This window comes from Mirounga angustirostris, unplaced genomic scaffold (genome assembly GCF_029215605.1).
Source record: "Mirounga angustirostris isolate CCGP_5_RB_7025 unplaced genomic scaffold, mMirAng1.0.hap1 SCAF_4, whole genome shotgun sequence".
NCBI classification, from domain to species: Eukaryota; Metazoa; Chordata; class Mammalia; order Carnivora; family Phocidae; genus Mirounga; species Mirounga angustirostris.
In genome coordinates, this window is record NW_026991712.1 from 52,212,974 (window position 1) to 52,238,160 (window position 25,187).

The following is a 25,187-nucleotide window of genomic DNA, read 5'->3' on the forward strand; positions in this document are numbered from 1 at the left end:
CAAGTGATGAAGAGAGGGCACTTGACAAAATTCAGTACTTTTTCATGTAAAAACCTTCAACAGACTAGGAATAGTGGGAAACTACCTTAACATAACAAAAACCAAATATGAAAACTCCACATTGAACATTCGACTCAATAGTGAAACCTAAAAGCTCTTCCTCTATAACCAGGAATGAGACAGAGATGTCAGCTTCTTCTATTTCTATTTAATATGTTACTGCAAGTATTAGTCAGAGTAATTAGGCAAGAAAAAAAAAAGGTATCAAACCTGAAAAAGAAGAAGTAAAATTATTTCTGTTCACAGATGGTATGATCTTATATGAAGAAAACCCTAGAGATTTCACCCACCTGAAAAAAAACCTATTAGAGGGCGCCTGGGTGGCTCAGTTGGTTAAGCGACTGCCTTCGGCTCAGGTCATGATCCTGGAGTCCCTGGATCGAGTCCCGCATCGGGTTCCCTGCTCGGCAGGGAGTCTGCTTCTCCCTCTGACCCTTCCCCCTCTCATGTGCTCTCTCTCATTCTCTCTGTCCCAAATAAATAAATAAAATCCTAAAAAAAAAAAAACCTATTAGAATAAAGGAATTCAGCAAAGCAGCAGGATACAAGATCAACACACAAAAAGCAGTTGTGTTTCTATACCCTAATGATGAACAACCTGAGAAGTAAATTAAGAAAAATTTCCATTTACAATAGCAGCAAAAAGAATAAAATATGTAGGAATTAACTTAATTAATTTAACTTAAAGGAATTAACTTTTGGTAAAAGATTTGTAAAATGAAAACTACAAAACATTTCTAAAAGAAATTTTTTAAAAGACATAACTAAATTGAAAGATATCCCATGTTTCATAGACTGGAAGACTTAATATTGTTAAGATGTCAAGCCCACCCAGAGCTATCTATAGATCTAATGGAATCCCTATCAAAATCCCAGTGACATTTTTTGCAGAAAGAGAAAACCCATTCTAAAATTCATATGGAATCCACAGGGACCACCAAGAACCAAATTCCGAAGAAGAAGAACAAAACTGGATTCCTCACACTTCCTGATTTCAAAACTTACTACAAAGCTGCTATAATCAAAACAGTGTAGTACTTGCATAAAGACAGACATGTAGACCAGTGGAATAGAATAGAGCATCCAGAAATAAACCCTCACATACATGGTCAAATAATTTTCAATGAATGTACCCAATCAATGAGTAAAGGACAGTGTTCAACAAATGGTGCTGGAAAAATTGGATATCACATGCAAAAGAATGAAGTTGGACCCTTACTTACCATCATATGCAAAAATGAACTCAAATGGATCCATGACCTAAATATGAGACCTGAGACTATAAAATTCTTAGAGGAAAACATAGGGTAAAAGCTTCATGACACTGGATTTGGCAACGATTTCTTGAATATGAAACCTGTTTCACAGGCAACAAAAGACAAAATAGACAAATCAGACTTCATGAAAATTAAAAATCTGTGTATATCTATGGGGTTGATATATACTACCGACAGAGTAAAAAGTCAACTCACAGCATGGGAGAAAATATTTGCAAATCATGTATCTGATAAGGAATTAATATACAGAATGTATAGAGAGCTCCTAAAACTCAATAACAAATAAAACAAACAACCTGATTCAAAAATGGGCAAAGGACTTGAGAAGACATTTTTCCAAAGAAGATACACAAATGTCCAATAAGTACATGAAAAGATGTTCAACACTACCAATCAGTAGTGATTATGTGAATAAAAATTACAATGACATACCATGTCTCATCCATTACGATGGCTACTATTAAAAAAACAAACCAGGGGTGCCTGGGTGGCTCAGTCGGTTGGGCAGGCAACCCCTTTCAGCTCCGCTCAGGTCATGATCTCGGGTCCTGGGATCGAGACCTGTGTTCAGCTCCTTGCTCAGTGGGGAGTCTGCTTGAGGATTCTCTCTCTCCTCCTCCCTCTGCCCCTCCACCCACTCGCTCTCTCTAAAATAAATAAATAAATCTTAAAAAAACCACAATGTGTTGGTGAAGATGTTGAGAAATTGGAACCCTTGTGCATCATGGATGGGAGTGTTGTACATTGATACACCTGCTGTAGAAAACAGTATGGCAGTTCCTCAAAAAATTAAAAATGTAAATATGTGATCCAGCAATTCTGCTTCTGAGTATATACCCCCAAAATTGAAAGCAGGGTCTCAAAGAGATATTTGTGTACCCATATTCATAGCAACATTATTCACAATAATTAAATGTAGAAGGATTCAAAGTCCATTGACAGATGGATAAGCAAGATGTGGTATTTACATACAGTGGAATATATTAAGTATTAAAAAGGAAGGAAATTCTGACACATGGTACAACACAGATGAAACTTACGGAATTCATGCTGAGTGAAATATGCCAGTCACAAAAACACAAATACTGTATGATTCCACTTATGTGAGGTACTTAGAGCAGTTAAAATCGTAGAGACCGAAAGAAGAATAGTGGTTGCCAGGGGCTGGGAGAAGGGGACAATCGCGTTATTGTTTAGTAGGTATAGAGTTTCAGTTTTGCAAGAGGAAAAGAGTTCTGGAAATGATGGTGATGATGGTTGTACAACAATATGAATGTATTTAATGCCACTGAACTGCACATTTAAGAATGGTCCAGGTAATATTATGCTACATGTATTTTACCACAACAAAAAATTGGCAAATAGGGGCGCCTGGGTGGCTCAGTTGTTAAGTGTCTGCCTTTGGCTCAGGTCATGATCTTGGGGTCCTGGGATCGAGCCCCACATCAGGCTCCTTGCTCGGCGGGGAGCCTGCTTCTCCCTCTTCCACTCCCCCTGCTTGTGTTCCCTCTCTCTCTCTGTCTCTCTCTCAAATAAATAAAATCTTTAAAAAAAAATTGGAAAATAAATCTAGTGTGGCTCCAGCTAAAATAGTGTATGTACAGCAATACATTACCAGACATACTTCTGAATACTTCTGTAGCTGCCAGTATATTTTTATTTTTTACCACTATTCCTCACCAGTGGAGAATGTGGCATCCAGAATCAAGCCTTTTTAAAAACTACTTAATATCTAAAATGTCACAAGAAAAGAGTTAATATAGAAGATGAGATATTGGAGAAACATATAAAAGGGAGATAATGGAGAAATAAGCATTGTAACTGTCATGAAAACAAGATGTGTGACCGTTCTATAACAAATTACTGTATTCTAGTTCCTTCGCTAGGATTAGCAATTAAGAACATTCTCACTTGACTTTAAAAGAATGCCACCATTTTTTAAAGACAATTGAATAAACCTACCTGTTGTTACAGGAGGGTTGTCTGAAAAATGAAAATAAGTCCTGCTTAACCGAAAAAAAAAAAAGAACATTCTCACTTGAAAAATTTTTACTTGAGGGATGTTCAACACTACCAATCATACTTAATATTGTTAAACACCAACCAATGGATCAAAGAAAAAATAACAAGAATGGTGGAATGGTGTTTTTTCATTTTGTTTTGTTTTGTTTTGTTTTGATAATCAAACAAGAAAAGCTAAAGGCTAGTGGTGCAAGCAGCAGAACTAGTAGAACATTTTCTTAGTCGAGAAGAGAGACTCATATGGTAATAATGAGACACAGAGCAAAGACAAAGGGCGTCTGAGAATCCCTCTACCATCTGATGACGGTAATAAAAGACCCATTACACGAGCAGATTGGGAGAGAACAATGTATTACAAGCTTGCCTATAGTCACTGTTAGAGAGATTAAGATCAGTAATGAGGGGAACTGTCAATTAAAATGAAATAAACACTGCTTATTCCTTTTGTCATTCATTCGTCAAACATTCATTGACCACCTACGGTATACCAGGCACTGTCTTAGGGATATGGAGGTGAGTAAGAAATATTTTCTTTGCTTGATGCACTTGTAAAATAATTGAGAAACAGAAAATCAACATGTAAAGTTGAATTTAAGTCAATGATTATAGCTTCTAGGAAAGAGATTTACACCCGCAAGTCACCTGATAAATATTATTTGTGGAATGGAGACAAGGATGATTATATTAATGTACCTTAGCCCCCTGGCAGACGTATATAGCCATGGTGGTGTGCTAGCCTTTCAAACAGATAATGTAAATACACATCTAGAACCAGTAAAGCAAGATCTGATCATTTGTTCTTTATTTGAACATCACCTCTGAGTATACTTTCAACTGTTAAGGCATTTATTTTGGGGAGAGGTCTCAGTTTCCTGAAACTGATTCTAGAGTTTTTGCTTCCCCTGTTTTGCCCTCCAAATATTTTAGTAACCATTCCATCTATAAAGATACTGCATTGTAAATTTCTTCTTTACATGTTGTCATCAAAGAAAATTCTTTATCCCACTTAAGTTATAACATTATGGTGCCAAAACATCAACCTTTTTAAAAATTTGTTTTTTCCACAAACAGATGATTTAAATATTTCTTTGAATGGAAGAAATATGTGACACAGGCAGAATACAGTATGAATATTCTTCTTCTGGTGCCTAATTTTCCAGCCTTCTTCAAAACAACTGGAATTCAAAGCTGAGATATAAATCTAGAGCCTCTGAACCTAATCCTTTTCAGTAAAGGCAAAATTGCAAAGCCTGTATTACGTGGGTTACAGAAGATGATTTCAGAAGTCATTGTACAGAGATTTAAATTCTACTGCCTTTGTCTTTTAGAATGCAGATACCAAGATGCTGTTTTTCTCTCTAAAACTTCCCCTCACAATTTCAAGCCGTAATCTTTGATTTTTTTTTTCAAGTAGTATCTTAACAATCAAGATCACCTTGTAAGCCTAAAAGATGAATTTTCTAAGCATTAGCTCCACCTCCTTTTTAGGGCTTAAGTCACAAAACACCTTTCAATGGTAATTGTCACCTTTCCTCCCAGTGGGCAATTACTCTTGATGAACAACAATGATAATATTAATAATACTCTACATCTCACTCCAAGCAACTGAAGACATTTCAGTTACATTAACTAGTATCAGTTCATCAACCCTGCAAGGAGGGGAGGGGAGGGGAGGGGAGGATATTATTTTAATGAGGAGTGTGCTCTGGTACCATGACGTGTCCAAACAAAAAACAGCTGAGATGGACCAAGCAAGGATGTGCTTCTGTTACCAGGTGGGAAAACAACCTTAGTCAGGTGTTTATTGGACATTTGTTGGGATATTCCTTCAGAGTTGACTCAGCACTCAAATTTCAAAGGGCTGATATATTGAAAATTGTCTCCATTCCACAAATAATATTTATCAGGGGACTTGCGGGTGTCAATCTCTTTCCTAGAAGCTATAATCATTGACTTACATTCAACTTTACATGTTGATTTTGTTTCCCAATTTGGAGGTAAATAAAATGAGTCATGCTGGTAACTAGAATCTTTGGTCTTGCTGCTGCCCATTGGTCATTTCAGAAAAGTCACATGATGAAGATGCCTTTTAAATTAAGATTCTGGTAGCACTGCATTCCCTAAGTTTCTTGGGCTTTTGGTTGTGAGTGCCTCTTCTCAGCAAGCTTTCCATCATGATTGAGCCCTTCTTGGGAACCTGGGAGCTGATCTCCAGTGAAAACTTTGAGGAATACATGAAACAACTGGGTAAGAAATACCCTTGCGAGATTTGGAAACTAGCAACACATTTTGTGATGTGGTTAGGTTTGCATTTTACAATGAATTTTCCTACAATTCTCTCCTTTGTGATCTTAGGAAATAGTCATATAAGATGAACAAAGTTTATGTATCTGCTTTTAATTTTTTTTGTTACTAGTAATAATTGTCTCTTTTTGGAATACGAGGCTCACAGATACTTCCTTCTAGTCATTATCTGTGTATTTAAGTCCATTTATCCTTTTTGAAAATGCTTCTTCATCCTAAGCCCTGGATAGAGTTTATCTCTAGCTTCATCAATTCAACTAATAGCATTTCCTAGCTTCAAATTTACAGATAATAATCATATCTATAATTAAATTTTTCTGCTAAATTTGTTTCAAGGTTTGCTTTTAGTTGTGACTTCAAAAGAACAATAGCAACAAATGAAATTTGGTTAACATTTAGAGTCTTCATACATATGGGAGATTATTTTAAAAATATTTTGAAAAATTTTGAATTTTTTATCGGAGAAATGGAACATTTTTACTCATCGACTGTCTCACCAACAATTGATTGTTGTTCATCAAGAGACAATATTTCTCAGAAGTATAAACCCTATTCATCCTTTAGCTCTATCCTCAAGTTGAATAAACATTAATTATAATGGCTCAGACCTATAACAACTAAACTATTCTCACTAATGCTAGGAGAATGGAAATTATTTAATATTTGATTAAGTAATTTTTAGTATTTAATTAAGAGAAGTCCCTTGCAATAATAAACTGTATATAAAGCCAAGAATGTCCTTCTTTAAATTTGGCGGAAATGATCAAGGCATAGTAAGTCACTGTGTTCATAATGTAACATTTGTCCCTTTTTCACACTCAGTATTCACTTTCTCCAGGAGCTGTAAGAAACTTGTTTCCCTGTTTCTTCATGGATTCATAGACTCACGTGTTTTGAGTTTAAATTTGGGGGCATTAAGAAACTTTGGGCTTATGGCAAGAGTAGCACTTGGTTTGACTGGGAGCTGGGCTTAGGCGGAGAAGGACAGCTGCGTGCCTACTGTGTGTCACCGCCATGCTAAGTCCTTTCCCTTCACCTCCTGGCACACCTAGGAGGCAAGTACTACAGTCACCCGTGTTCCGCTGCTGAGAAAGCTGAAGGTTAGAGAAAGGAATGACATGCTGAGCTCACAGATGACAAAGCCCGCGTTGTAACCACCCCACTCTTCTCTCTTCTGTGATCTGCAGCTAACACTGCCTCTCTGCAGTCAGGTGTGTCTTGTCAGTTCCACAATCTAAATGTGAAATCGAGTTCGATATTGATAATGAGAGAGAAGACTCAGTTCTTCCGCCTACCTATTACAGGAATCAAGTTTGACGGTGGACAACCCCCAACCACAGGGCCAGGCTCTAAGCCAAATTCTCTAGGTTGCCTACTTCTTCTTTACTTGGCCAGATCTGAATGTAATCTGCAAATGAGAGAGGAGCTTGGACTTTATTATTTTTTTTAAAGGATTTTATTTATTTATTTGAGAGAGAGTGAGAGAGAGCAGGGCGGGGGGCAGAGGGAGAGGGAGAGAATCCCAAGCAGACACCCTGAGCAGGGATCCTGACGCAGGGCTCAATCCCACGACCCAGAGATCATGACCTGAGCTGAAATCAGGAGTCGGATGCTTAACCGGCTGAGCCACCCAGGCACCCTGGAGCTTGGACTTTATAAGTCATGATCTTTTAGAGTAGTTTAGATACTCCGAAAATTGTATTTCTTAGTTTGTTTTTTTTAAATGTGCTAAAATTCTTAGACTTTTAGAAAACCTGTGTTTAAATCTCAGCTCTGCTACTTACCAGACACATCACCTAGAATAAGCCTCTCTACGTCTCTAGGACACTGTGTACTCATCTCTAAAATGAGGATAATTACAACCTCCACACTGCTGTTATAACACCCCATGAGGTAAAGCGTGAGTTCTGATCCCCTGAAAGGCACCATACACATACACATTTTAGATGAAGCATGAGTCTGGAAGATTTTAGAGGAGGCACAATAGCCTCAAAAGTGAATTTAGCTTTTCAAAATGTCAAGTGTAATTACTAGATATACCTTCTGAATGGGCTTGTTTGGCTCAACCCCACTATCACAGTGAGCACTGAAGAAATTATGGTACATTACCCAAAACCTGAATGGAGGAAGTATGTATTCTCGTTAAATTGCTTTCCAAAATGGTTGTTAGCACTTCCTAAATGTCTTATGAAGGCATGTTGCCTTACAGGGATGAGCACAGCAGCCCAGAACCTGGCAGGGTTAGCAAAGCCAAGAATCAGTATAAGTGCCAATGGGGATGAAGTGAACATCAAGACGGAAAGTTCCTTCAAGAACACGGAGATCTCCTTCAAACTGGGGGAAGAATTTGATGAAACCACAGCAGACAACCGGAAAGTAAAGGTAAGAACTAAGTCTTCCTGGTGGAAGAATCCAGAAAAAAACTAGATAACCCAGAAAAAAAACTAGAAGGTGGTTGAGCATGGTTCATTCATATCTAATTTGCTTAAGTACCAAGTCAGTTTGGGCTTGTTTTGTTGATTACTGCCGAACATCTCTAAAGCCAATCCCTTCGCAAATTATTCTGATGGTTAACAGGCCCAAAAAATTTGACATGTTTTCACTTTTTTATGATCTCTCTTTCTCACTGTATAAAAGAGCAATAGAAGAGAACAATTATTCACAAACAGTTTAGGTATTGTTCATCTGGGGAAGGAGAGCATTAATTGAATAATCTCTTGAGACTTCTCTAATTTGATATTAACTTATGACAAGAACTGAGGGGGGAATTTGGGGGAAAAGAATGTCAAAACAGAAATGAAAAAGTAGATGTCTAGTTTTTGGTAGGTTAGAGTGTAGTGAATTGCTATTTCTAACTGATTCCTTTATGCATTTATAGAGCATCATAACATTAAACAGTGGTGCAATGATTCATGTCCAAAAATGGCTTGGCAAAGAGACAACAATCAAAAGACAAATTGTAGATGGAAAAATGGTAGTGGTGAGTTTTCGATGAATTGAATTTTTTAGATACTCCTCTTTGATGCATGCCTTTCAAGTTACTCAGTTGCTGTGCATCCTGTATTGAGAGTCTGGGGAAGGAGGGAGAGAGCAAGTTTAAACTGTCGTCTGCCAACTCTAATAGATCCCTTTTTGCTTTTAGGAATATATCATGAATAAAACTGTCAGTACTCGAATTTATGAAAAGGTATGAAGGAAGTGTCTACATCAGTGGAAACTTGTTCACTAACAGGAAGCTGGGACTTGAAGAAGATATGCCTCAGGGCCGGTGATTTAAATAATTGTTCAACATAAATTTGCTCAATAAAACCAAAAAATTAAGTGCAGTTTTGGAACTGTGTGATAGTGAGGGTTGGGGAGAAGTGGATTAACTGGTGAGGTAAGAAGCTACTTGCTTGTGGTATGAGTATAAGAGCACCGAAGTCCCCTTAAGCCTCTGTCTACCTGACTTCCATAGTCCTTGAGTTCCCTCCAGTGGACCTATTCCATTTAGGTTAAGACATTCTGTCAAAGAGTGCTCTGTGGAAATTCCTGTGACCTCACAGAGGGTATAATACACTGGAGATACAATCACTGGAAACTACTTTGGGCAGCACAGATGCTGAAAACCAACATTGCTGACTTTTGATTTTTGCAGAAGGCGGCTCTGCTTAAAGTCATTGGGATAGATGAAACACAAAATAGAGCCTGAACCTCATACACTGTGCTTGAATTAGTATGGAAGAACATTTACAATAATTATCGTCTTACTTATCTATAAGCCCATTTAAAATAATCAGGCTAGGGCATCTGTCACCACTACTTACAGTTTAGTCTTTGCAGAATGACATTATGTTAAATGCCAGTCTTGAATTTCTAAATGCCTCGTTGGAATATAATTGTTAGAGCTACACAAAGTCCCTTAATAATTTCATTAAGGACTGTTGCTAGGAAGTACTCTCAGAGCTTAGAGCAGAAGAGAGTAATATAGGTAAAATTAAAGTGTAAAGTCTGAAAACCTGAGGGGAGGGAAAAAGGAAAGACAAAGAATTATGTAAATATCATGTTGTACTTTAAAAATAGATAGTAGTTGGTCAAAAATAAGTCCTAAGAGTTATGTTTAATATGTGCTTAAGTAGAATGTCCATGTAATTTGTTACCTAAAGTGGAAAGGGGGGATGCCTGGGTGGCTCAGTCAAGCGTCTGCCTTCGGCTCACTCAGGTCATGCCAGAGTCCTGGGATTGAGTCCCACATCGGGCTCCTTGCTTGGCGGGAAGACTGCTTCTCCCTCTCCCTCTGCCTGCTGCTTCCCCTGCTTATGTTCTCTCTCTCTCTGACAAATAAATAAATAAAATCTTAAAAAAATATATAGTGGAAAGGGGCTGTTATCAGTAATTACATTCGGACAACAGGCATAAATGGGAACTGCCCTAGGCAACCTGGGGGGAATGGCCACCTTAGTAGGATGAAACTGAAAGGTAATATACAAAAGCACTGAGCATGACCCTGGAGCAAGAAATGAATCAAGGAAAGTAAGGAGGTCAAGGAAAGGAACTAGGATTGTCATATTAAAACCAGAAGTATACAGCAGTGCACCTGAAGTGATGGGCTTGGTAGTGGTCACACAGCTGCTGGATGTGGGCAGTGACAGTCATTCCCACATGACTTGTGCCCGTCCTTCCTAAAGGACTCAAGTGCATACAAAATGTAACCATGCTTGTTCTCCAGAAGTCAGACTCTCAACCCCCCAGGTGTCCTTGCACAAAGAGGAACATGGGCCAATGGTTCTTTAATCAGAGGACAGTCTGCAAGGTGGATACAGAGGACAGCCACTTTAGCAGTGCCCCTCAGAGTAGGGGTGGAAGGATTTCTAGCACCCCTCAGGAAGAGGATACTACTCTAAAAAGCCCTAGGCACTTCTCATTTAAATCTTTGGATTTATAGGATGCCTGGGGGGCTCAGTTGGTTAAGCGTCTGCCTTCGGCTCAGGTCATCATCCCAGGGTCCCAGGATTGAGCTCTAATTGAGCCCGACTGAGCCCCATGTTGGGCTCCCCACTCAGTGGGGAGTCTGCTTCTCCCTCTGCTCCTCCCCCGACTTGCACGCACATGTGTGCTCTCTCGCTCTCTCTCAATTAAATAAATAAACTCTTTAAAAAATAAATCTTCGGATTTACGGAGGCATAATTTTTTTTTAATATCATAGTGTCTTGCAGTTTTCCTTTTTTTTTTTTTTTAAGAGCTTATTTATTTATTTGACAGAGAGAGACACAGCGAGAGAGGGAACACAAGCAGGGGGAGTGGGAGATGGAGAAGCAGGCTTCCCACTGATCAGGAAGCCCGATGTGGGACTCGATCCCAGGACCCTGAGATCATGACCTGAGCTGAAGGCAGATGCTTAACTGATTGAGCCACCCAGGTGCCCTTACAGAGGCATAATTAAGAAAAGAATAATACAGTTCTGAATTTTCAAGACTTACTTCTCTTCTCTTTATGCCACACCTCAAGGTACAAAGAGCCTAAATGAAACAAAAGCCTGATGTTTAGTCTTTAGCACGACTGATATTTGGATAATTAATACTTTTTTAGGTTGAATCAAACATACTACTACTGAGGAAATCATTCACTCAACAAATTCTTACTCTGACAACTGTTCAAAACCAAGTTAGGTGCTGGAACACAGCACCATGTTAGGCGTGGAGCTCACAACTTTTGATGTTATAAGTAGCCCGACTTGAAACTCTATTGCTTTTACTTTTATTCTCAGTCAACTCATGTCAAAATTTCTGTAGGAAAAAAAATTCACTGAAGTTTATACTTAGAATCATTTGTCTTTGCTAAAGACTTTCACATGATCAGTCTCCTGGTATATCTGACTTCAAAACTCATTGTCTATCTGTAAGTAAATGATAACACGCCATATTTGTCAAGTTGTACTGGATTTATCATTATCTATCTGTAATTATATAATAGCAAGTCACATTTGTTAACTTGTGTTGGAAATAATGGAACTTTTCATTATAGTGACCTGAACAATAAAAAGCCATTATTTATTCACTTTCCAAAGGGGTTTGAAATAAAGGAAGTGAGAGTAGTTTTTATAAGCCACACAGGAAAATATATTTTATTTTTTGAATATTTTTAACCTAAATGACTTAGTAGTAAGTCAAATTCCATCATATTTCAAATCCACATTGAAGTTTGTGGGAAGGTATTAATTATCTGAAGATCAGTTATACTAAAATCATGATTAATACTACTACCAAACAATAATTCACCAGATTTCTTTTTTTGCTACCCAACACTACTTAGTAAATCACTGACAAAATTGTTTGTTTTGAACATTCTTAGTGTATTTAATTGTCATACTTTTTGCACAAAAATAAAATAAACATAAAAGTCCATGCGTTTCTTCACTGGCCATAACAAGATAACTGACTATTGCAAAGACAGTAACCAAAAACAGATGGGGGCGCCTGGGTGGCTCAGTTGGTTAAGCGACTGCCTTCGGCTCAGGTCATGATCCTGGAGTCCTGGGATCGAGTCCCGCATCGGGCTCCCTGCTCGGCAGGGAGTCTGCTTCTCCCTCTGACCCTCCCGACCCTCCCCCCTCTCATGTGCTCTCTCTCTCAGTCTCTCTCTCTCAAATAAATAAATAAAATCTTTAAAAAAAAAATAGATGGAAAATTAGGATGAAATATCAGGAAATAACCTAATCCCGAAGCTACAGGTTAAGATTTCTAAATTGAAGTTCAGGAAAAATATAGTTCATCCATTTTGAAGTTTGATATCTACAGCCTATGTAATTTTTGGAGAGGGACAAGACTGGGGAGGAACCATCTAGACACCACCCCATGCCAGAATGGGACTTGTCCGTTACCCCAGAGGCACACCACAGTGAAGTGGAATGAATGGGGTTTGAGAACCAGTCGGAGCAGGACTTGAATCCTGCTTCCACTGTGGACGCCTACGTGAGCATGCACGAGCTGCTTAGCCACTTTGGTTTTCTCCTTTGCAAAATGGAGTCTATCTACTTGACAGAGTTGTGTAGATGGAAAATTAGGGTAAGATATCAGGAAATAACCTAATGCCAAAGTCTTAAGATTTCTAAATGGAACATTTAGAGAAAATACAGTGTGTGTGTGTGTGTGTACGTGTGTGTAATGTTTTCTCTCAAGGCCTTTTTACCATCTCAATTATTGAAAGCATTTATAAGATATAATCAAGAAATAAAGTAGGCTACCTATATAACACACAATTAGAAAATCACTTCAACTTTTATGAGTTTATATTTGTTCTTTATGAAATAAAGCTAGACACAGACGCTTCTCACTATGCTTTGCAAGTGAATTATTTTTCAGGGATTCCTTTCTCCCATCAGATGTAAGGGAGCAGATGGCTGAGTCCTAAAAAGTATTTCTGATGGCTCTTTATGCTACAACCTCTTTAATGCTGTGAATGTCACTTTCCCGCTAAGAGGGAAAAAATGCAAATCGAGGAGAAAAACTGTGGCCAGCTTGGTATGTGCTATAATGACTAACAAAAGAAATGGAAATGCAGAAATTGTCTTCTATTTCCTCCCCAGTGAATGAGGAACTCTAATTCTCAGGTGTTCTATTAGGAATAATGATTTGAAATCTTAGACGAGATTTTGAAAAAGATGCCATATCTCCTGGAGTCTAGTAAAAACAAAGCTAAATGCATAGTTTGGATGAATCAAAAACCACTTCACTCTCTTTATTGACATTCAACAAAAGAAAAGCTATTAACTACCTTTGGGCAGCATAAATGTCACAGCAACTGTCACCATAGCAACCAAAAGGTCAAATATCCACTGGTGACTAAGACACGATTTGCATTAAGAAAGCAACGATAATGTCAGTATTCTTTTTTTTTTTTTAAGATTTTATTTATTTATTTGACACAGAGAGAGTGAGAGAGAGCGGAACACAAGCAGGGGGAGTGGGAGAGGGAGACGCAGAGTCCCCGCAGGGCTCGATCCCAGGACCCCGGGATCATGACCTGAGCCGAAGGCAGACACCTAATGACTGAGCCACCCAGGCGCCCCTACAATCACAGTATTCTTAAACGTAGAGAAAAACACTAGAAACCTGTAATAGGAAGATATCCGGCCTGAAGTGCTATTGCCACCTTCTGTCAAATAGCTGCTGGGGGGCACCAGATGCCTCAGTGGCTGAGTTCTGAAGATAAATCAGATCATCAGTCTCACAGCATCTGGTGCCTAAACAATTCCATAAGGGATCTTTCTACATAATAATGCTTCATTGGCTCTTTATTTTATTTTTTTTTTAAGATTTTATTTATTTATTTGACAGAGAGAGAGAGATAGCGAGAGCAGGAACACAAGCAGGGGGAGTGGGAGAGGGAGAAGCAGGCTTCCCGCCGAGCAGAGAGCCCGATGCGGGGCTCGATCCCAGGACCCCGGGATCATGATCTGAGCTGAAGGCAGACGCTTAACGACTGAGCCACCCAGGCGCCCCTTTCACTGGCTCTTTAATGGTATCCTCACTACCTCCAACTGCAAATGATAGAGAATAATAATTGGGAAAAAAGGAAAGTAACAATTGAATATTCTAATAGGTCTCTGAATGTTTGTTTAATGTCTATCTTCCTAACTGGACTATAAGGCCCATATGGGCAGGAACTGTTGCTTCTTCACTCACCATGTTCCCTCCCTGCTAGTTCAGTTCAATCAGTTTGTCTTAAGTAATTGTCTGCATGCATGCAGGTGAGAATATGTGCAATGAATCTTGGAATTACCTTACATACGCTTTCCTAGTGGTATACTATGATCATGTCATCCTGAACATGGGAAGAATCACCTGCTTTTACCACTGACTGAAAGAGTGACCAAATGAAGGAATGAGTGTTGTGATTAAATTTCACACTTAGATATGACCCACAGCCAATGCCTTTTCTGTGCTTCCAAGTGGGTATGAAAAAGGAAAGAAAGAAAAGGCAGGGGAGGTAGAAGAGGGAAGGAAGTTTAGGAGAATAATATTGTTGATCATAAGCACTAATTTTAGATGCTTTCACAATATTTATTATATGAGTTAATGCAAACAATAACCCCCATAAGTAGAAAATCTTATATTTTCTTCATTCAGTCAGTCAACAAATATTTATTGACCGTGTCCATGCATGTGTTATGGACTTGGGATACTACACAAGGAAAGTCATATGTTGTCCCCACTTATATGGAATCAAGACTTCAGTGGGCGATATACATATTAATCAAATGATATCCAAAATTAATAAAAATTGCCATTGCAGTAACTGTTCAATGATGTTATACTAGAAAAAGGTTAAGAAAGATGATTGAGTTGAAATCTAAAGGATGTCAACCCAAAAGTAGGAAACTATGATTGAGCTGAGGTTTAAGGATTAACCATATGGGAGTGGTTAGACATTCCAGGAAAGGAGAAGAGCACGTGCAAAGACCCTGGTAGAAGCAAGTTGGAAATTAGTACTTTCTTTTCTATTCTCTGGGAGATTTTGTGTAAAATTGGTGTCATTTTTTCTGTAAATATTTGTAAGAATTCATTGGTGAAGCTTATGGGCCTGGAGTATCTTCGTGAGAGAAATTTTAACTATAGATTCAAAAATAATGGATTTGGGAGTAATGACATTTTTACTTCTTGTATTATTTTTGGTAAATTGTGTTTTCTAAGGAATTTATAAAATTGCTTTTAAATCTGAAAAATTATTGGCATGAAGTAGCTCATATTTTCTTACGATCTTTTTAATTACTGTAAGTTATGTAACTATAATTTTTAATAACTAGGATATGCTGATATGCCCTTTTTTATTCCTGCAATCAATAACTTTTGCCTTCTTTCTTTTTAAGTCCATCTTGCTAAAAGTTTGCCAATTTTCTCAGTCTTTTTCTTTTTAAAAGATTTTATTTATTTATTGAGAGAGAGGGAGAGAGAGCACGTGCAAGTGTGAAGGCAGGTGGGGGGGGGGGGTCAGAGGGAGAGAGAGGATCCCAAGCGGACTCACTGCAGAGCAGGGAGCCCAATGTGGAGCTCACTGTCACGACCCTGAGATCATGACTTGAGCTGAAACCAACAGTTGGATGCTTAACTGACTGAGCTACCCAGGTGCCCCTCAATTTTATTAGTTTTTAAAGGAACTGTTGGTTTTGATGATGTTTTCTATAACATGCTTGTTTTTATTAATATCTGCTCTGTCAATTATCTAGTTCTGTGGACTCCTGTTTCTTTTGCTTTTTGAACATATTTTCCTATCTCTTTGCTCTATTTACTTATTTAAGATTTCATTTATTTGAGAGAGAGAGAGAGCATGCACGAACAGGGGGATCATCAGAGGGAGAGGGAGATAATCTCCAGCAGACTCCATGCTGATCACAGAGCCCCATGTGGGTCTCAATCCCAGGACTCCCAGATCATGACCTGAGCCAAAACCAAGAGTCTGACGCTTAACCGATTGAGCCACTCAGGTGTCCCCCTACTTATTTTTGATTAACAATGTAGATGAAAAGTTGCGGAAATAATTTAGATTTATGGTGACATTATCTTCTTTTGGAGAGAGTTTGTTTCTGACTGGTAGCCAGGTTCACTGGCTGTCCAGATCACACGAAACTAATTTTAAGAATTGAATTGCTGTTAGCATGGGCCTATTTAATTCACCTTTTTCCCTATGCTGCAATCTTTCAAAGTCCCAAACCAAAGCGTGTTGATTAACCAGGAATTTTCCCTCATTGTTCCCCTAAACCTTATAACACAGTCATAAACGTTCCTCAGACTTTTTGCCTCTCATCTGCCTTTTGCAGAATTCATAAATGCCTAGAGCCACAGCAGTCCGCTTGGGACTGTTTTCTCTGGCCTTGCCTTTTTCACCCAAATTATAGACCCTTAATTTTTCTCTGCCTTTTTCTCTCTTTGATGCCTTGAAAAATTGAAAAAAAAAAAAAAATCATCTGTTTTTTCTAAGATGTCATAGTTGGAAAGTTAGCTTGATTTCCTCATCTATCATAAGGAAGTGAAAATTCTGAAGTATATTTTTGTTTATTCAGTTATTTTTTAAAAAATGACCATTTTATTTATAGTGACACGTTATTTGCTGTGCTTTTCATGCCACCAATTATGATCACAGTATTTCTATTTTACAAATATAATAATTTTAATTGAGAAAGTAAGTTCCAAAAGGGTATGGAATTCTGTTCAATGATGTTTAACCTTGAACAGTGCCTATCACTTAGTAGGCTGTCAATATTTTTGCAATTACATGAATGAAAGGAATAGAATCAGATCTTCAGCACTCAAGTGGATGACCATGAAGTCTTTGTTCATTTACTATAGGATGGTTGGCTATCACTTTTCCAAATATATAATTGGATGTAGCTTGAAGACAGTATGTGAGGAATATTTACATGACATGCTATATAGAGCACGCTTTCTTTATTTTGTTTGGACCCCTGGGTGTTCTTTTCATTGTATGACTCAAGTAGCTCCCCTTATCGTGAGAATTTACGTAGGCAATAAACCTTTGAAAGGTGAATCCATACTGTAAACAGAATATTGTATATCCATTCTACAAATATTTAGTTCAAGTCTAAATATATGTATCTAGTTATAATATGGTTCTGGTGTTTATTATCCACTGTTTTTCACTAGGATATTGAGGAATTTCTTAGCTAGGGGTGACTTAATGTCTCAAGCCTGGTTCAGTCTGGATCTTTGCTCTTTGCTTTGATCTGTGCCTTTGACTCACATGTGAGCCTCAGAATTTTATCTTTGTCTGAATACATCTGGTTCATTCCAGCAGTCAGGTACATTGCTGATAAGCTAAAACAGAAAATTCTTTTCTTTATTTAAAATTGCTTCAAAGTTATAAGCCCTGCCAATACATAGCTCAATGTTTATATTTTAACTCCACAGCTATTCCTATGTGCAATACAGGGACTGCTGAAAATTCATACAGCTCTCCTATATCAGTCTCTCTGAATACAAGGGCTCAGCTCAAGTGGGGTGGTTTAAGAGTCCTTCACAGATTTAGGCAAAACACCTAAATGTTGAATGCTACACTTCTCAATAAAGTTTGGTCACAAAAAATATTTTTGAGGACACAAGTGATACCATCATTTATTTTTATTAAGTGTTTTGGATAAGAAAATAACACATTCTTGGGGCACCTAGGTGGCTCAGTCAGTTAAGCAACTGACCCGGTTTTGGCTCAGGTCATGGCTCAGGTCATGATCTCACAGTTGTGGGATTGAGCTCCGGGTCAGGCTCTGTGCTCAGCGTGGAGTCTGCTTCAGATTCTCTCTCCCTCTCCCTCCCACTCTCTCTCTCTTAAATAAATAAATAAGTAAATAAATAAATAAATAAAATCTTAAAAAATAGAAAATAATACATTCTCTAATCCAAAGCCCTTTTTAAAATAGCTGTTTCTTCTATCCCAGTACAATGTCCTTCCTCCAGTTATATTCTCCTGGGTCTAGGACTGGGTTAGCAGATTAGCGGAGGAATTTTTCTAGTCACTGTTTCATTCCCACTTTGAGTTATCCATGCACGAGTAATGTAAGGTGAGACTCGGACTCACGGTATATGATTCCATATTTTGACCCAACTTGGACCCTAAGGACATAAATGCAATGGTTCTGGCTCAGCTATGACATTGGTAACCTGAGCCCAGAAAGCCAGCAATTCTACCTGTTATGAGCGAACCTGTTATGATCATGGGAAAATATCCCATTGTTGTGAAGACTGCCAGCCTGTGTACAAATATTTACAACCTAGTAATATCATTTATCTCATAGTCAGGACTGATGCCAATGTAGAAAACCACTAGGAAAAGTTATGGTGGCAAGACGGTACTCCCAAGAGCAACACTTACATTTGAAGTGGTTTTATGTCTGCTCCCGCTGGTCGAAGACTGGGGCTCTGAGGTACCTGTAGCCTGGATGCTTCATCTCTTGACTTTCACCTCTCTTGATCTGGGGGCAGAAAGGACTAGCTCTATTTAGTCACATGGTGATGTCGGTATCACCTGACCTTTGGCCAAGGCCACTGTGCATATGTGATATGAAGGGAGCAGGGTAAGATAATGGCCCCAAGTCCGGGCTGGAGAACAATGCCAGGTTCAAACCTTGCCTCTCCTCATTCAAGTTTTGGGAGCAAGTTACCTAACCTTCTCATTAGTAAATGGATGTGATAATAGTACTTGACTCTTGGAGGTGTTGAGAGAATTAAATGAAATAATCCATAATAAGCACTGAGCAGGGTGACTGGCCCAGAATGAGCTCTTAGTATACATTAGTATTATTTATATAGAAACTTCTTCTCTTTATAAAACTGAAGATTTATTTTAAAGGGCTTAAACTCAGAGTTGTTGTATCAACTAAGAACCTGCTTAATTTGGACTTAAGGTTTTTTTTTTTTTTAGATGAAAATCTTTGCTGTGGCCAAAGATCGTGTTCTAGTGCTCCTTCTTAGCCATCCCATGAATACGATTTCTGTGCTCTGCTGTAATAGACTGACCGTATTGTCTGCCTACTCTGCCTGCCTGGGATATGTGAACTATGCCAAGCCTCCCTTACCTATGAATACTTCCTCACACTGCTTCCCTGCATTTCTCTCCCACAACATATTTGAGGCGGTTATCACAATACTCATGGACATTTTCCTCTCTTTCTTCTCTTTCAATAAGAATTCTTAATTGTGCAGACTCAGGATTGAGAGTGACCAAGATGCCTGAACGCGCGCGCACGCACACACACACACACACACACACACACGCTCTCATTCATGCTCATATAATTTAGTCTGGTATAGGATTCAATTCATGGAGTCTTTTCCAAAGCATTAAAGACTAAACACTTCTTAAAAATGTAAGATCGACCAAAAATTTTTTTGAAGGTTCAAATAGTACTCTCATTGATCTTTATAAAAATTTTTGGAGACTAAAGGAAACATTATGTGGGGCTTTCTTTTGTCCTAACGGGTGATTCATTGCCTGGTCCTGACACTGCTTTTCCCCATTGGGTCTCTGTGAGAGTCACATGCTTTGGACATCTTTGAAAAGAATCTTCTGAGGCTTCAGCATCTCATTTGAGTCTCCTGAATCTCACCTAGAGCTGTGTTGAATTCTCATCCATCACAATGAGCAACAAATTCCTGGGCACCTGGAAACTTGTCTCCAGTGAGAACTTCGATGATTACATGAAAGCTCTGGGTAAGAAATGTTCCTTGTAGCTCTGGTTGGGAAGATCCTTTTTTGCAAAAGCTGCATGACTATTTCCTTCTAACTCCTTTTCCAGGACTCTGGGGAAGTTTGCAGAGGCTCAAGTACAATCCTTTTCTGCAATTAAACTTCTATTGTGTCATTCCAATAGTTTATTGTACTTCATTTGTGGAAATTTTAATAGATTTTAACCTAAGAGCTGCTTAATTGCGTGGAACTCCACTGATTTCAAAGGTGGTTTCGTATCAGTAGGGCTTTGCTTTAAAGGAAAGAAATCTTAGAGGCTTAGGCAACCCATCCTCTGGCTTTCCTGAAGGTTCGTTTTATAAAAGCTGAAGTGCTCATAAGATAAGGAGTTGAAAATACTGAAGTTAATAGAAAGCCTCAATTTAAAATTTTGGTGTTTAGCTAAACCAGAAGTTTACACTACTTTCCTGGAGTTGGAGCCATGGATGAAGATGGAAAATCCAGTCAATAGTTTTATCTACTTTATTTTATACTATTTCTAGAGAATGTTCCACATTGATATGAGCACAATAGGTATGAAGTGTCTTTGGAGCTGTTTAAGTAGAATAGAAAGTGATGCCAATGACCTAGGTTGCTATGCTTGACAAAGGGCCTGTAACTTTACTTACCTGTTCAGAAAGCTCATGAAAAGAGTTGTATTTTTAGGTAAAATGAGCAAAATCATGTCATATTGCCTAGAAAACTATGAGACCTTATGGGTATAAATCCATACTATGAGGTTGGTTAGATTTATGGACTTGACTTTACAATTGAGGAAGAAGCAAAATACAAGAGCCTCGATGAAGGACTCCCTAATTCTGTCATTTTTCAAATTTAGAATGCGTAAGATCACTTCGGGGTTTGGTATAGTGTAAATTCTCAGGCTCTACTGCAGAGATTATATATAATATATATATTCATATATTTATATGAAAGTAGTTTTTCCTTCATTTATTTCTCTCATTTGACATTTCTCCTTTTCCCTGTATTTCTATAGTTTTAGTAATAAAACTTGAGAGTCTAATTTTGTTTTGTTTTTCAGATGGAGAAAATTTTAAAAAATGAGTTTATTTATGATTACGTGTAATGTACAGATCTTGAAAGGAGATAGATTTTTCCTACCAGTTAAACTTAGGGGCCGAGGCGCCTGGGTGGCTCAGTCGTTGAGTGTCTGCCTTCGGCTGGGGTCGTGGTCCCAGGATCCTGGGGTTGAGGCCCACATCAGGCTCCCTGCTCCACGGGAAGCCTACTTCTCCCTCTCCCGCTCCCCCTGCTTGTGTTCCTTCTCTCACTGTGTCTCTCTTTGTCAAATAAATAAATCTTTAAAATAAATAAATAAATAAATAAATAAATAAACAAACTTAGGGGCCACAACAAAATTTCAGAAATAAGATTCTATTAAGGATGTGGGGAGGAGCGTCTGGGTGGCTCAGTCATTAGGCATCTGCCTTTGGCTCAGGTCATGATCCTGGGGTCCTGGGATCGAACCCCCGCATCGGGCTCCCTGCTCCGCGGGAAGCCTGCTTCTCCCTCTCCCACTCCCCCTGCTTGTGTTCCCTCTCTCGCTGTGTCTCTCTCTGTCAAATAAATAAAATCTTTAAAAAAAAAAAAAAAGGATGTGGGGAGAGTTCTTTTCTATATCCATAATGTATTACTGAGGAGAAAAAATTCATAGAACAGTATGTATCTGTCATAGTTGCATTTTAAAAATACCTAGAATATTTATATGTAAAAACTAAAATGTCTGGAATGATTCATACAGAACACTGGTGATTTTCAAAGACTGTGGGATTGGGATGTGGTAAAAGGGGATGACTTGCACTATTTAGGCTAAACACGTTTATCTTTAAAATCTGCAGACATTACTCTTGTAATAATAAAACTTAAAATATTTAAGTCGATGGACATGTATTTCCATTAGGTGGTGAAACATGGGAGGAGGCCCTCAGTACTCACTGATGCTACCCGCCATTTCCACACTTGAGCATAGAATGCGGCCATGCATAGTCTCTCTAGGTACATCTCTTTGTCGACGTAATTCTAACACTATCTTGATTTACAGGTGTGGGGTTAGCCACCAGAAAACTGGGAAATTTGGCCAAACCCCGTGTGATCATCAGCAAGAAAGGGGATGTTATAACTATAAGAACTGAAAGTACATTTAAAAATACAGAGATCTCCTTTAAGTTAGGTCAGGAATTTGAAGAAACCACAGCTGACAGCAGGAAAACAAAGGTAAATTTTAATGTTTCTCTTCAAAGTTGGCTCCTTCTCCAGCTTGAGAGGATTATTTCTGTTAGTGTTCATAAAGGTAGACTACCCCCATTCTATTGAAAATTGGGGCACCTGGGTGGCTCAGTCGGTTAAGTGTCTGCCTTGGGCTCAGGTCATGATCCCAGAGTCCTGGGGCTGAGTTCCACATCGGGCTCCCGGCTCAGCAGGGAGTCTGCTTCTCCCTCTGCCTGCCGCTCCCCTGCTTGTGTGCTCTCTCTCTCAAATAAATAAAATCTTAAAAAAAAAAGAAAAGAAAAGAAAAGAAAATGAATGTGCCTTGAGGGAGCCTTGCTTGATCTCAGGATTGTGAGTTCGAGCCCCATGTTGGGTGTGGAGTCTACTTTAAAAATAAATAAATAAAATGAAATGAAATAAAATAGAAAATGAATGTGCTTCATGAGACAGCTATTATGAAAACAATTCGATACTGAATGAACCGCTTCCTTAATCAACCAAAGTCCAAGCAACTCGATTATGTGAATTTGTCTCTGCAGAGCATTGTAACCTTGTCAAGAGGCTCATTAAATCAAGTGCAGAAATGGGATGGCAAGGAGACGACAATAAAAAGAAAGTTGGTGGATGGGAAAATGGTAGAGGTAAGAGTATTTTCACTTCTAAATACAAAAATAATGGTATTTAAATAGAGAAATTGGTTATATTATTTTCAAAATATTCCTTTTTCTTTGCAATACCAATGGATAAGAATGGCTAAGGATAAAGTCAGAGCTAATGGTTAGATGATATTTCAACCATGAAGACTCATCTACAGTACTTTAAGTATAGGTCCAAGATTTTAGAAATAACAAAGCCCATTTGTTATTTTAGAAATAACAACACCTAAAAATAACAGCAAAGTCAAAGAAAGTATGGATAAATCTTACCAATTTGGACTCACAAAGAGAAAAGCAAGTCTAAGTTTTAAAAGCAAAACAAACCCCGAACGGCTCAATTATAGAATATTTGTAGATATCTAAGTGTTTTGCTTTCAAGAATCCGAAGTAACTTGGACTACACCATGTCAATAATTGAAGCTCAGCTCATAGGAGACCTTTTAGTCAGCAGATAAAGAATGATGAGCAGGGTTCCATGAGATGCCGTCTAACGATTTTTTTTTAAGTTTTAGCTTCTGTGCTTACTAATACATACATTGAATATAGATTCATGTTATTTTAAATGTTTTTTCCTTTAGTTTAGAGGTTCTTATCCCTAGCTACAAAACAGATTTTCATGGGGAGTTAATACCAATATGGGGCCCCCAACACAGATTAATTAAATGCAAATCTCTTGGGGGAGAAGGAACCATCAGTATTTTTAAATGCTCCTCAGATGCTGCAAATATGCATATAGTTTTGAAATCCACTTTTAGATTTAAATGCACACAAATTATGCATAAAAACTTGCCACTTTAAGAAAATTCTTCCATAGTAACATAGATTGACTTCAAAACTGTTTCTCCTATTTCAATGTCGTAATTCTGAATTGTCAGAGACTGACATACTGATGCTCTACTCCTTTCTAAGCTTAACCTTATGAGCTTGTTTTTATTTTCTGTTGCGATGTGCAAATTTGCTCTTCCTAGTTTGAGTTTTATATACTCAATGAATCTCTCTCTTTTCTTAAGGAATGTAAAATGAAGGGCGTGGTCTGCACCAGAATTTATGAGAAGGTCTGAGAAAATTATTTCCTCATTGAAGTGATATTTGATCATTTGATGTTGGAAATCAACGGTTTTCATTGGCAAGGCCCGACTACTCTGCAATTTATCTGTTTGTTTTTGCTTTTGTCCTAATAGATCAAATAGGTAAAGGCCTAAACTGAGGATTAATCTAAAATTCAGTGTTGTTTAAACATTTTCAATTTGTATGCATTTCCTTACTCTATTAAAGTATGTATATTGGCCAGACCTAAATAGTTGATAATGTCATTTAGTTATCTGTGAAATTCTAACCTATGTTGTACTTTGTATATTGAAATGATAGTAAAGCAAGTAACTGGATAGTAAAAGGAAGTAAATGTATTGATCTGAGTAGCCCCTGCATGGTGGGGAGGAGGATCAGAAGTGAGACAAACTACAAGAAGGAGCTGTTTTAAATCAGAGTTCTATTTCAGCTAAAAGGGCAGCCTCTACTCCAGCCAATTTTTTTTTTAAATTGAAGCGTAATTTATGGACAGTGAAATGCACAGATATCAAGGGTAGAGTTCAAGCCATTGTGACAAATGCACACACCCTTATAACTCACATCCTGATCAAAATAATGGTACACTTCCTTACTCCCAGAAAGTTTTCTCATGCCTCTTCCCAGTCAGTGTCCTGCCCTGTCCCACCTCCACCAGATGAAGTAGTCATTTGGTTTCTATTGTTTGCGTTTTAAATCACAGTTTAATGTGCAGGTTTTTATACAGATAATATTATTTTTAACTCAAAAAAAGTATGCATCTTTTAAGTGAAAAGGCAACCAGGAAATCTTTTTAAATCCTGGAGAGGAAAACAACTGCTCCCATTCGGCATGGTATGAGCCATCACTTGCACATGTGAACATATCATACTCATCTGCAACCACAGTGCTCGTACTGTTTTACGTTCTGCTTTTTGTGACTTTAACAAGGATTCTTCCACATTTCAACAGGTGCTATGCCATAATTTATTATGATTCTATAATATAACAGTTCTATTTTTATGTTATATCCAGTTTGGAGTTATCACAGATTATTTGGCAAAAATTGCCTTCACGTATATATCTGATTGTGCTGAATACTTTTTCCAGGAGAGGGATTAGTAAGTCAAAGAATATGGAAAACCCGATGGTTTCTTACTGAATATTTCTGTATTGCTTTCCTCAGTGTTGTTAGTGATGAGGGACCAGCAGTATACTTATATAGGGCAATGCATGAACACGGGTCCTATACTGATGCTAACAGCTACCGAACGTTATATGTGTGCTGTGTGCCAAGCTCATTGACTCTCTACCAGACAATTTTCATGCCATGTTGCCATATTTAATACAATTTCACACAACCACCCTATCCGGTAGATAC

At 38.1% G+C, this 25,187-nt stretch overlaps 1 protein-coding gene across 13 annotated transcripts in view; it reads left to right on the forward strand.

The window, feature by feature from the left end:
* The first annotated feature begins 5,423 nt into the window (after positions 1-5,423).
* Positions 5,424-25,187, forward strand: part of LOC123858946 (myelin P2 protein) — a 36,750-nt gene continuing 16,986 nt past the window's right edge. The window contains exons 1-9 of one of the 13 annotated variants that reach the window (XM_064588163.1): positions 5,458-5,606; positions 6,502-6,874; positions 7,873-8,045; positions 8,542-8,643; positions 8,806-8,850; positions 19,763-19,862; positions 21,940-22,112; positions 22,646-22,747; positions 23,773-24,052. In XM_064588163.1, coding sequence (XP_064444233.1) covers positions 7,875-8,045; positions 8,542-8,643; positions 8,806-8,850; positions 19,763-19,862; positions 21,940-22,112; positions 22,646-22,747; positions 23,773-23,823 — 744 coding nt within the window. In that variant the 5' untranslated portion in view covers positions 5,458-5,606; positions 6,502-6,874; positions 7,873-7,874 and the 3' untranslated portion in view covers positions 23,824-24,052. Of the gene's footprint in view, positions 5,607-6,485; positions 6,875-7,872; positions 8,046-8,541; positions 8,644-8,805; positions 9,043-18,447; positions 18,577-19,073; positions 19,863-21,939; positions 22,113-22,645; positions 22,748-23,772; positions 24,053-25,187 lie in introns of those variants that run through there. The other 12 variants (XM_064588162.1, XM_064588164.1, XR_010410619.1 and 9 more) reach the window with 12 other exon arrangements.